The following is a 12,696-nucleotide window of genomic DNA, read 5'->3' as shown; positions in this document are numbered from 1 at the left end:
CAACATGGTGAAACTCCTTCTCTACTAAAAATACAAAAATTAGCCAAGTGTAGTGGCACATGTCTATAATCCCAGTTATTTGGGAGGCTGAAGCACGAGAATCGCTTGAACCTGGGAGGTGGAGGCTGCAGTGAGCCAAGACCGCACCACTGCACTCCAGCCTAGGCGACAGAGCAAGACTCCGTCTTAAAAAAGAAGAAAAACAGATGACCCCAAGTTTGTGAACGACATGTTAAATATACAAATTAAAGTAGAGTGAAGGTCACCCCTATGAAATCACTCATGTGCACTGTGATGTACTTTCCTGGGTATGAGTTAGGGGAAGAAGGCAGAGGTAATGAACCTGGAACTGCACACGGTCCTGGGTAAGTGTAAGCATGTGTGTTCAGGAACCACGGTAGAAAGCCAAGGTTGTTTTTCCACCTCAGGATACCTTTGAATGATATGATTCTTACCTGTCTAGAACGGTGGCTAACCATGGCAATGAATCTAGGTGAGTGGCTGCAGGGCCGACTCCCCAGCTCCCAGTTTCCCCATAGTCTGGGTTAACCAGTCTGCCATCTCCCCTCTCAGGTCATGGGTCCTCTCAGCCACCATCCCTCTCCCAGGAAACATTCTTGAGAATCACTGCTGTAGGTAATGTTACCTACATTAAATTCCCTCAAATCACTTTTTCCCTCAGCAAACCAAGTTACCAAGAGTAAAACTACCTCTCTCGAAGTCCTGAAAATAAACATGCTCCTGGGTAGCTGCTTCAAAGAGGCACAATGTTTTTGAGCAATACTGGGAAGCACATTCCCTGTCACTGCCCAGAACTGCATCACAACTGAATGGAATAAGGCCAAAAGAGTTCAAAAACTGGGCTTTCCTCAAGACCCTCTTCACTAGAAAATATAGAGGTATACCAAACAAAAATACATGGTACCTCTGCCACAAACGTCTTCAATTTCATTTTGTGAGAAGGAAGGCACAGGGAAAGAAAACAGTAAAATCTAGCATATAGAAATCAGGGTGTGAGATAAAGGCTAGTCACATTCTAATAACTTCTGCTAGAGATCACTATCTAAAATGCCAAAAACTATTCTAAAGACAGACTCTGAAACTCAATTTTAAATTACAGACACATGCACTTCAAGAATTTCAGAGTAAAAGTGACCTTCCACGTGATACAATTTGCAACTCAGGAAACTGAGAACCAATGAGGTTGTATGGGCTGTTAAAGACGGCATTGTTAGTTGTACAAACAAGCATTTGCACGCAGCTCTTCATAGTCTCAATCAAGGGCTCTCAGCTACCACAGCAGCACCCAACACATCAGCTGACTTTTCAGCGCAGTTTCAAGAAATGGTGCACTTTAATTTTCAGAAATACAATAAAGATTTAATGTTAGAAAGCATGGTTTATAAGGACATTTTAATTACTATTTCTTTATTAGTCAATACAATGCATACTTTGTTATAAAATGGTAGTACTGAGATAAACTTCTTATTGAAGATTCTCCAAGTGAGTTTTCTCTCCCTCAAATTAATAAGTGAAATTGGTATTTAGTCTCTCAGTCTCCAAAGTAATTGCTACATATCTGCTGTATACTTTGTAATGTGTTACAGAATGAACTTCTAAATGAAAAAATGTACAAATCACCAAATATTAGAAATAAATGTTCAAATCGATAAAACATTCTTGTAATAATCCTGTACCCATTATTATCAATATTAGGTTTTCTAAGAAAAGATCCATAACATCACTAAAGTTTATCCTACACCTAATTAAGTTAATTATTCCAATTATCAAATACAATTTTTCAAGAAAAAGAGAAAGGCAGATTTAAATTTCTTTTTTACCTACATCTGAGCCATCAGATTACTTTGTGGTGCCAGTTTTCACTTGACTGTGACATAATAAATTATTTCCCTAACAATAAAATCTTTGTTTTTTAAAAAACAAATTGAAGATGATAATTTCTATGTCCTATCAAAGGTTTAGATACTGCATTTCTAACATGACCTGGTTTCTACTTTATATTTCTATTTTTAGGGAAATCAGCTATAAAGTACTAAAGAAGAATTATCAATCCAATACAATTTACAATTTACAATTGCTGAGAATAATCAAAGCAAAACAGAAAATACCACAATTAACCTACAACTTTACCCTGCATTTGAAAAATGCAACAAAGTTGCTAGTATTTATTTTTTTCCTCTAACTTTACAGTCTCATCTATTCTCACTATATTTTACTAACCAAAAATAGTGCATTCTCTAATGAAGAATAAAATCTCTCCAGTCACGAAATAAATCACATGATATGTATGCAGTGTATAAAAGCAGTATAGCAACTGTCAATTCTCTTAAAAGTTAGTTATAATAAGGGAAGAATATATGATGAAAAAATGTTATTTTCACCTTTTCTTTTAAAGTATATTAAAACTCTTAAAATACAAACATTAAGTGAACATTTTGTATGGAAGCCTCAAAATATGATTAATTGATCTACTTGGTTTTTTTTTTTTTTTAATCTAAATGACTCCTACTGTAGTAAATAGTATAACATTCAGGTATAACGCAAATTCTTTCTGGGATTGACGCTTTATATTATTTATTTGTTAAGAACAATTAATATGGTTGAGAAACAAGAACTCTGGGAATCAGAAATTGCTGTATCTGAAAATATTACGTACCAGAAATAAAAATGATTAAAATACAGATATAAAAGCAAGGATGTTCAAACATATATTTGCTCATGTTAACAGTTTCATAAAAGTCTAAATGATAATACATTTTTAGAGATTGAACAATACTTGTAGTCTCACCTTCATGAAATCTGCCAAAACACTACCAGGATTCACAAGAGTTAATGTGTAAGTGTAATTTAAGAGTAGGCAAGTCCTCATTAATAGTTAAACAAGGAAAGATGGGGATACTATACTGGACAGGTCAGTGGGACTACCAGCGGAAGGGTCGGGTCATGGGAAGCCTGAGAGGTTCAAGCCTAAAGTAATTTCCTTTCCTTGCTTACGGCAATCAAATTTAGTAAACTACTGTAAGAGTGTACTATGTGAAAACTACAATACGATTAGCAACTTGAACTATTCAACACTATGCACCAGCTCACCCCACCAAAACCCCAGAATTCAGAATTCAAAAGTTAGAGAAATACCTAAGTCCTCACATCAATAAACTCCATTAATGACGAAAGGTGGTTTCGGCCGGGCGCGGTGGCTCAAGCCTGTAATTCCAGCACTTTGGGAGGCTGAGACGGGCGGATCACGAGGTCAGGAGATCGAGACCATCCTGGCTAACACGGTGAAACCCCGTCTCTACTAAAAAATACAAAAAGCTAGCCGGGCGAGGTGGCGGGCGCCTGTAGTCCCAGCTACTCAGGAGGCTGAGGCAGGAGAATGGCGTGAACCCGGGAGGCGGAGCTTGCAGTGAGCTGAGATCCGGCCACTGCACTCCAGCCTGGGCCACAGAGCGAGACTCCGTCTCAAAAAAAAAAAAAACAAAGGTGGTTTCAAATAATAATTTAAAAAATGCATCTTTGAGCAGAAAAGGAAATATAAGCAATAAATACACTAAAGCTGTATAATTAAATTTAAGATGAACAAAAAGCATGTAAGACCATTCTGAAGCCATCATAAAACAGCAGAATCCACTTGGGGGATTCATTTAGGCATTCATTTGTGTTCTAACAGCCTTAATGACTAAAAATATTTGACAAATGTAAAGTTACTTACCATCTTCATTTTAAAAAAGTCAGTGAACTTGAGCATCTCCAATGTTTAAAGAATACTTTTTCTAGAGCATCTATTACATATTTTGTACTAGACAAACACTGCTGCTGCTTGGTATGTGTGAAGCTAAAAAGAGGACTGATAATTTGGCAAATACAGTTACAGAGTTACAGAAATACAGACAAGACAACACATGCTGGTTTCTCTTACAAAGTCCTTTCTGTTATTATTCCAAACCAAGGTATAGAATGAAGTAATATAAAAAATCAACTAAAAGTCTTATCATAGAATGTTTTTGTTTGGGGCCATAAAGAAATTAGCCTACTCTTATTTTTAAGAAAATATTATGGTTCGAAAAATGCTAAGAGACAGAATGAATAACAAGGAGTTCATCCTAAAAATAATGCATGTAGATGTACAGAATACAAATAAGTAAAATTAGAATCCTTTTGTTAATGTGCGGAAACTAAAGAAGGAGATGTAAAGAAAAGAGGATAGCAAAGCAGATAAACTGACTGCATTTAAGAATGTAACCACAGAGTTTGCAATTGGAAATGCAAGTTACCAAACTGTAATCATATAGTAAAGTTAACTTTACTACATTCGTAAACTTAAAACAGGCTCATTGAAAAAAACTAAATAAAGTAATAAATCCCTGGCTCCTTTACTTACTAGAAGGTAGACGTTACCATGTATTTACTTACACCAATGAGACTGGAAGAAAATATTCCTAATATGTAAGGCAATCCACAAACTTTTTCCCACTACATTCAGACTACACTAACTGTGTCAGAGATTACATATAATGAGAGGATGTATACAACTGTTCTTTCAAAGCATATATTAAAAATCAATAAAAATTAGTTTATTGAAATGCAACTATTGAAAAAGCAGATGTGCTTTGGTGGTCCAATACTCCCCATATATACCACGCTACATATCTAAGCTCAATTACTTACTCATTGAGTTTGGAAAACATCCTCAAGTAAGTCTGCATTGAGCTCTGTAAAGTGGTTATTCAGTCACTCACACTGATCAAACCACACTTGATACAGTCCTGCTTCCCAGTCTCAACTTATGAACAGTTGATGCTCTAAATAAGTACCACATGCAAAAGTAAAAATCCTTACAGAGTGAAGATTAATAGCAATGTCTTAAATAAGAAAGCTGCTTGGTGACGTAGTCTGAGAATTTAGGTTAGTCCAGTGCAAGATGGCATCAATTACTGAGAAGTTAGGAAAAAACAAAATCAGTGAAACTTGCAAATTATATACCACATTGGGAAAACCCTAAATTACCACCGCTTGAGGCATTTGGAAACTGACTGATGAAACACCAGCAAACATATTAATTACAATAGGGATCTCAACAGAGGTTGACTGGTGAAGAAGTATGACTTAATGGTAAAAACATTTTTCTAATTTCAATAGGTAAAATTTATTTGCAATAATTTGTCATAAGATATCCAATTAGACTATCTTTCTACAAATATAAGATTATTTTTAATGATTTTTTGTTTAGAAGATTTCACATGCTCTTGCTGGAAGAAACGCAGATTTATATTCCTTTCATAGTTTTCATACAAAAAAAAAAAGTTTTTAATGACCATATGAGCCAAGACTAAGGCATGTATGAATATTTTTAAAAGACAGAAATGAATGTGAATGCACTAGACACTGTATTTCTTTCCTTACATTCAGTTCCACACCTTATAAAATTATCAAAGTGATACAGGAAAAAATCCTAAATTCATTATAATTTCATACATCCTGAAGCCAAAACCACAAATGGAGTTTTCTTGTCGCTATTAACATGAAGATCCATTCAGAATAATTTAGCAAGAATTTCCCGTTTTGATACAATCAAGACAGATAAATGAAAACAAGCTTTTATGGTTTTATGTTAATTACAATAGAGTTAAATGCTTTTATTATCAATGTACCTTATTAGTTTTAAAATACTACTTGGTGTAACATAAGCAGCAATAAGAAGAATGCAAACAAGCTGTGACAGAGGCTGTATGTCTAAATCCACTTCAAAGATGAGATATGAAGAGAGTCCAACAGGGATCAAATGTGGAAACAAGAGGGTTATAGCAAAATCCTCTTGTCAGGCGGTATTCCATCTGGCCCTTCTGGGCAGAGCCTTGCTTCTCTACAGCTAACTTCTTATCAATCAGGGTACCAGCAAAGCAGATGGCTCACTGCATATCTAAGAAGATTTTCATAAAGGAATGATTTACTAAAATCTGGGCAGGGCTAGGGAAACCAACAGACAATGTGGTACTCTGAGGCTAGTAACAATGAGGTGCTGTTTCCATCCCAGAGGCAAGGAAGAGAAGAGCTGTAGAAACCTGGAGAAAGAGATAAACAGGGACGGAGAACTGTGACCCTGGGGTAAGGAAAGTAACCAATCCAAAACAGGCAGGGAGGGAGGGAGAGACAGGAATGGATACTCTCAGCTCGCTCTCTCGTCACATCCTCCAATGAGCTGTGACCTTGGGGTAAGAAAGCAACCAACTCAAAACAGGCAGGGAGGGAGAGAGAGACCGGAGTGGATATTCTCAGCTCACTCTCTTGTCACATCCTCCAATTGGCTAAATCCAACTGGACATAAGATGGCAAGAATCTTACTGATTCATTCCATACAGGTCAGGCTCCATGGACACAGATCAAGATGGAGAATGGATCTGGAAGGACAAACAGAAGATATCTACTTCTGTGGAGGACCAGAAAGTAAATGTAAAGCACAGTGAAAATATATATAAGAAACATCAAGCAGCACAGTTGGCTGGAGCAAAGGGTATAATGTATAGCATTCATGGACAAAAGACGTGAAAATGGTAGAAAGTCCCCAAATTAATTTGGTGAGTAAGAGGCACCAGTGAGAATATACATACAGGAAAGTAAAATAATCCCAGGTTAATGGTAGTAGGATATGCAGTCAGATTGAAAGGAGAGTCACTGATGGCAAAGATCAGTTAGATTATTCCAGCAGTTCTTACATTAAGGAGGAAGTAAGAGGTAAGCATTAACACGAACTAATGCCCTAATATGTTCTGTGTACCTCAAAAGTCTTATCCATTTAATCCTGCCGATTTTAAGCTGAGAAAACTAAGCCTCAGAAAAATAACTTGCTGAAAGACAACCAACAACTGGCTAACTGCTGTAAAAAACACATTATTTCAGTGACATATGCTGTCTGAATGAAGTACTGGCAGTAGAAATAAAAAGCAATGAACAGAAGTTGACTGATAAGCATAGTTCTCTATTAACTAAGAGATATCAAAAAAATCATGTAACTCCTTCACAGCTCAGCTTCCTGATGTGCAAACTAAGGAAAGTTATCAAAATTATTCTTTCCATCTAAAAAATTTTCCTGTTGCATTACAAAGACTTAATTATCAAACTTCCCATCCTCTAAACAAACCTGCCAATGAATATCCCCTTCAACTTCATCTTTGAGTCACTCTCATAGCTAAATGCAAACACAATCTCTCCAGTAAATCCACTCAAGTTCACACTCATCAGTAAGAAGCTATTCCTGATTAACTCAGCCTGGGAGTAACAGGCCTTGTATGATTTCCTATAGAAATTATATCTCTCCAAGCCATTTGGCAAACTCCTAAGCACACTGTTAACTACCATTAATTTCCTAAAATAGATCTTATTTTTTTAGAGTAGTTTTAGATTCAAAAAAAAAAACTCAGCAGAAGCACAGAGTTTTCATACATCACTGCCCCCACTCCATACACAGCCTCTCCAACTATCAACATCCCACACCAGAGTGGCACATTTGTTACAATCAATAAACCTACACTGACACATCATTTTCATCAAGAGTTCACAGTTTACATTAGGGTTCATTCTTGATGTTGTTCATTCTAAGGATGTGAACAAAAGTATAATGACAATTGTCCACCATTACAGCATCATACAGAATAGAATTACTGTCATAAATATCTTCTATTTTCTGCCTACACATCCCTCCCTACTCTCTAATCACGGGCACCAACTGGCACTGGCACCTTTTACTCCTTCCATATTTCACCTTTTCCACAATGTCCGATTAGTTGGACTCATACAGTATGTAGCCTTACAGAATGATGTCTTTCACATCATAGTATGCATTTAAAGTCCCTCTATGTCTTTTCATGGCTTGTTTGCTCATTTCTTTTAGTGTCAAATAATATTCCATTATCTGCATGTACCACAGTTTCTTTATTCACTTACTAAGCGGCCATTTTTTTGCTTCTAAGTTTTAGCAATTATGAATAAAGCTACTATAAACACTGTGTACAGGTTTTTGTATAGACGTAAGTTTTCAACTCATTTGGATAAATACCAAGTAGCACACCTGCTGGATATAAGACTGTGTTTAGTTTTAAGAAACTGCCAAATTGTCTTTCAAAGTACCTGTACCATTTTGCATTACCATCAGCAATAAATGAGACTTCCTGTTGCTCCACATCCTTGCCAGAATTTGGTGTTGTCAATATTTTGGATTTTGACCATTGCACCAGGTATATAGTTTTAACATACCACTATATTGCATTGCTGCTTTAATTTGTAATTCACTAATGATAGACATATGATGCTGAACATCTTTTTATACACTAATTTGACATTTGCATATCTTCTTTGGTAAATTGTCTGTTCAAGTCTTTTGCCCAGTTTTTAACTGGGTTGTTCCTTTTCTTATTATTGAGTTTTAAGAGGTCTTCATATATTTTGGATAATAGTCCTTTATCAGATGTGTATTTTGCAAATATTTTCTCCCACTCTGTGACTTATCTTCCCATCCTCTTGACAGTGTCTTTTATAAAGCAAAAATTTTTCAACTTAATGACATCCAACTTGGCAATTATTTCTTTCATAAATCATACTTTTGATGTTGTATCTAAAAAATGATGCCATACCAAGATCACCTAGATTTTCTCCTATGTTTTTCATCATCATTAATTTTTTACCTGGTACTTAAGACAAAGGATGAATAAGGCAACAATGCCCTCAAGTATCTTAAATCACTGCTTAAGACGCTCAATCAAATAACCTTTAAGGTAGTGAATCTCAACGGAGAGAGAGCAAAGAAATAACAGTATCGTGTAAATCACAGTAGAACATACAGGCTTTGGAGCCGGACTGCCTGGATTCAAATCCCAATGCTGCCACTGACTAGCTGTATGCACTTATGTCTCAACTTTGTCCTCTGCAAAATGAGGAAAATATTTATGCCCACTTCACTTCACAGTACTATTATGAAGGTTAAACGACTTAACCCATGGGAAGTGTTTAACACAGTAGCTGTCACATTGTAAGTACACAATAAATGCTAGTACTTCTGGATTCTCCAAGATGGAGCTGAAGTAGTTCGTAAAAACATTCAAATTATCATTGCTATAAATTTTTAATCTGATACTTCATTTTATTTTGGAACTTCAAAAGAAGACTAAGGGCCAAGCGTGGCAGCTCATGCCTGTAATTCCTGCACTTTTGGAGGCCACGGTGGGTGGATTGTTTGAGCCCAGGAGTTCGAGACCAGCCTAAGCAACATGGCAAAATGTCATCTCTATTTATAAAATAAATAATTTTTTTAAATTTAAAAATAATAAAAAAGATTAAGGTATAGTCTCATTCTCATATTCTCATAATCTCATTTATTAGAAATTGATTGTGATAATCTCTGATAAAGCAATGATTCAAAATTAATGAAGAGAAGCACGTGGAAAGTAGTAGACACCACCCAGAAGGAAAAGTGCAGCATTAAAATTTCCAGTTCGGCAGGTGGAGACTATCAGGTTTTTTAAAATATATAAATTTCTCATTTATAACAAAACAGTATTTAAGTGAGACTTTCAATTCACTTAATATTTCAGTATCATATTATTGTTTTTCATTTGTGCTAATCTAACATAGGAAAAAGCTTTAAAAAATTTAAAATTATACCACAGAGTAAAAGATGGTTTATTTCACAGTGACTTCAGTAAGAATCTATGTCAGTGAGTGTTAGCTAACAAAATAACCAAAACTTAGTTCTACTTTCTTTGCGTAATTTTTAGTGTAACTATAAAAAATTACACCTTGAAGAAGTATCAAAATTATTGCTGCTAAAAGTATTTATAAAACAATTAATTATGTGATATGAAAATGTACAAATAAAAAAATTCCTTATTATTTATTTATGTATTTCGAGACAGGGTCTCGCTCTGTCAACTGGGCTGGAATGCAATGGTACAATCACTGATCACTGTGCCCTCAACCTCCCAGGCTCTAGCAATCCTCCCACCTGAGTCCCCTGAGTAGATGGGTCTACATGAGCACCCCACCACACCCAGCTAATTTTTCTATTTTTTATAGAGATGAGGTTTCACCATGTTGCCCAAGCTGGTCTCGAACTCCTGGGCTAAAGCAATCTGACCACCCCAGTGTCCCAAAGTGCTGGGATTACAGGCATGAGCCACTGTGACCAGCCAATTTCTTTATCTTAAAATTGTTTAAATTCTTTCAATCTGAAATTGAAACTAAATTCATTTTACACAAAAATAAAATAACATTTAAAAAAAAAACTATTACCTGATTCATTTATTCTTTAAAGTCAGGATGTCACTGTGTCACTCAGGCTGGAGTGCAGTTACACAATTATAACTCACTGCAGACTTGAACTCCTGGGCCCAAGTGATCCTCCTGCTTCAACCTCGTAAGTAGCTGGGACAACAGCTGTACACCACAGCATCCAGCTGACTTTCTCCCCCAGAGACCCCAGGATCTCACTCTCTTGCCCAGGCTGGTTGTAAACTCCTGGCCTCAGGAATCCTCCAGCCTCAGCCCCAGCCTCCATTGCTGCGGTTACAGGAGTGAGCCATTGCTCTTGGCCTGATTCGTTTATAAGCCAAACAAATACACAGTAGAGTGCCTGCCTCCAATATTAGATTGGCAAATTCATGAAGCCAAGGATAACATTTATGATTTTATATCTAAAGCAATAACTTTTATAAAGATGCCTGGCAAGAGTTAACTGAGTGGTGTTTCTATTATGTAGTTCAGAAAATATATACATCTGTTTATCTCACTTTCAACGATTACCTTTAATTGTTTCCTCCACAACTTCTACCACACGGTCTATCTGTTGAACCTAGAAGAAAAAAAAAACAAACGATTAGACAAGTAATTTACACGGAGAAGCAAAATTTGTGTTTATCCTTATGGTTGAGTCAATATTACACATTTTCTAAGCACATCAATGCAGGTTTCCTTTAATGTATTTGGAGACATAAAAAATATTTTATATTAATATTTTGCGTTACAATGAAGTATGAAATTATCACCCTCCTGTCCTCCAATGATAACTGAAGAAATCACATTGCATTTAAATAAACTGCCTGGAGTTGTTTTAGGATAGCCTATCGACACATACTCAACACATCCTGAGACAGAAACTTAAGTTTAATTAACACATGTCTTCTCACACAAGGCTTCAAGAAAAAATGGCATAAAATAACAACCTACACAAAAAGGGCAGGCTAGTATTAAGGAAATCTGTCCCAGATTCTATCTTTATTATTTTAATACTCAAAACCCTTTTAATGAATTTCTACAATGTGCTGGGTACTGTACTCAGGTCCATGAAATGCAAAGTTAAATAATACAGCTTCTGTTCTATACACCAGAGACTAAGGAAGATTTCCCATGGGAAAACAGAGGCAAGGTAATAAAATCAGACCAAGTGATCCAGGAATGCTTCCTAGAGAACCAAGGGTGACTCCTGGGGTTATGATTAAACAGGATTATGATTGGAGAAGCCCACTGAGAATGAGAAAGCACGGCTAGAGTTTAAAAGGAAAATGAAAAAAGAAAAGTAATATTATGATTCACAAAGCTAAAAAAAGAATAAGTCAAAGTTGATTCTTCTTTAAAAGTCCTTAAATTACCATTGTTTTATTACAGAAGAAATACCACAAAAAAAGTCAAACAAAATAGAATATAACATGGAAGTTAGTTAAAGGAAATCATAACATCTTTCATCCTGTATTTCTACTCCTCAGATGAAACCACTAATAATAGTGTGATGAGCAGATACCATGAAATTTTCTGGCATCAAACATTTACATACAAGTCTGTTCTATAGTGTTATCCTTTTATTCACAAATGATAGTGGGTGTGTGTGGGTGTGGGTGTGTGTGTGTGTAAACAAATATATAAAATAGATATACAAAATAGACCAAGACCAGCTGGGGCAACACAGTGAGGTCCCGAGGTCTTTGGTGGGGGCTATACATATGTATGAAATACATCTCTGCCTTGATGTTTTTTCTATATATTGTCAATCTATAGGTCTATTTCATTCCCTTTACTAGCTGCCTACTATCTCTCTGAATGGTTGCACCATGATGTGATGGATGCATCCATACCTCTGCTGATGAAAGAATTTCTATTCTTTCATGATTATACAATGCTGCAATGAACTCAACTGAGACAAGAGGAATCTGTTTTAAAAACTTTATTAAAAATGTAATGGCCGACTGGCCACAGTGGTCCATGCCTATAATTCCAGCACTTCGGGAGGCCTGGGTGGGGGGCAGATCACTTGAGGTCAGAAGTTCGAGACCAGCCTGGCCAACATGGTGAAACCCTATCTCTATTATAAAAATTAGCCAGGTGTAGTGGTGCATGCCTTACTCCCAGTTACTCAGGAGGCTGAGGCAGGAGAATAACTTGAACACGGGAAGTGGAAGTTGTAGTGAGCTGAGATCACGCCACTGCACTCAAGCCTGGGCAACACAGTGAGAAAAAAAATAAAAGAAGAAAGAAGGCCGGGCGCGGTGGCTCAAGCCTGTAATCCCAGCACTTTGGGAGGCCGAGACGGGCGGATCACGAGGTCAGGAGATCGAGACCATCCTGGCTAACACAGTGAAACCCCGTCTCTACTAAAAATACAAAAACTAGCTGGGCGAGGTGGCGGGCGCCTGT

At 36.5% G+C, this 12,696-nt stretch overlaps 1 protein-coding gene across 3 annotated transcripts in view; it reads right to left on the bottom strand.

Moving 5' to 3' along the window:
* Positions 1 to 12,696, bottom strand: part of CDKAL1 (CDK5 regulatory subunit associated protein 1 like 1) — a 723,350-nt gene that overhangs the window by 477,280 nt on the left and 233,374 nt on the right. For all 3 annotated transcript variants that reach the window (XM_033216358.1, XM_033216361.1, XM_033216360.1), the window contains one exon: positions 10,813 to 10,861. In XM_033216358.1, the coding sequence (XP_033072249.1) occupies positions 10,813 to 10,861 (49 nt within the window). The remainder of the gene's footprint in view (positions 1 to 10,812; positions 10,862 to 12,696) is intronic.

This window comes from Trachypithecus francoisi, unplaced genomic scaffold (assembly GCF_009764315.1).
Source record: "Trachypithecus francoisi isolate TF-2019V2 unplaced genomic scaffold, Tfra_2.0 Lachesis_group10, whole genome shotgun sequence".
Lineage (NCBI taxonomy): Eukaryota > Metazoa > Chordata > Mammalia > Primates > Cercopithecidae > Trachypithecus > Trachypithecus francoisi.
Note: the sequence above shows the minus strand (reverse complement) of the source record. Positions and strands in the feature narration are given on the sequence as shown.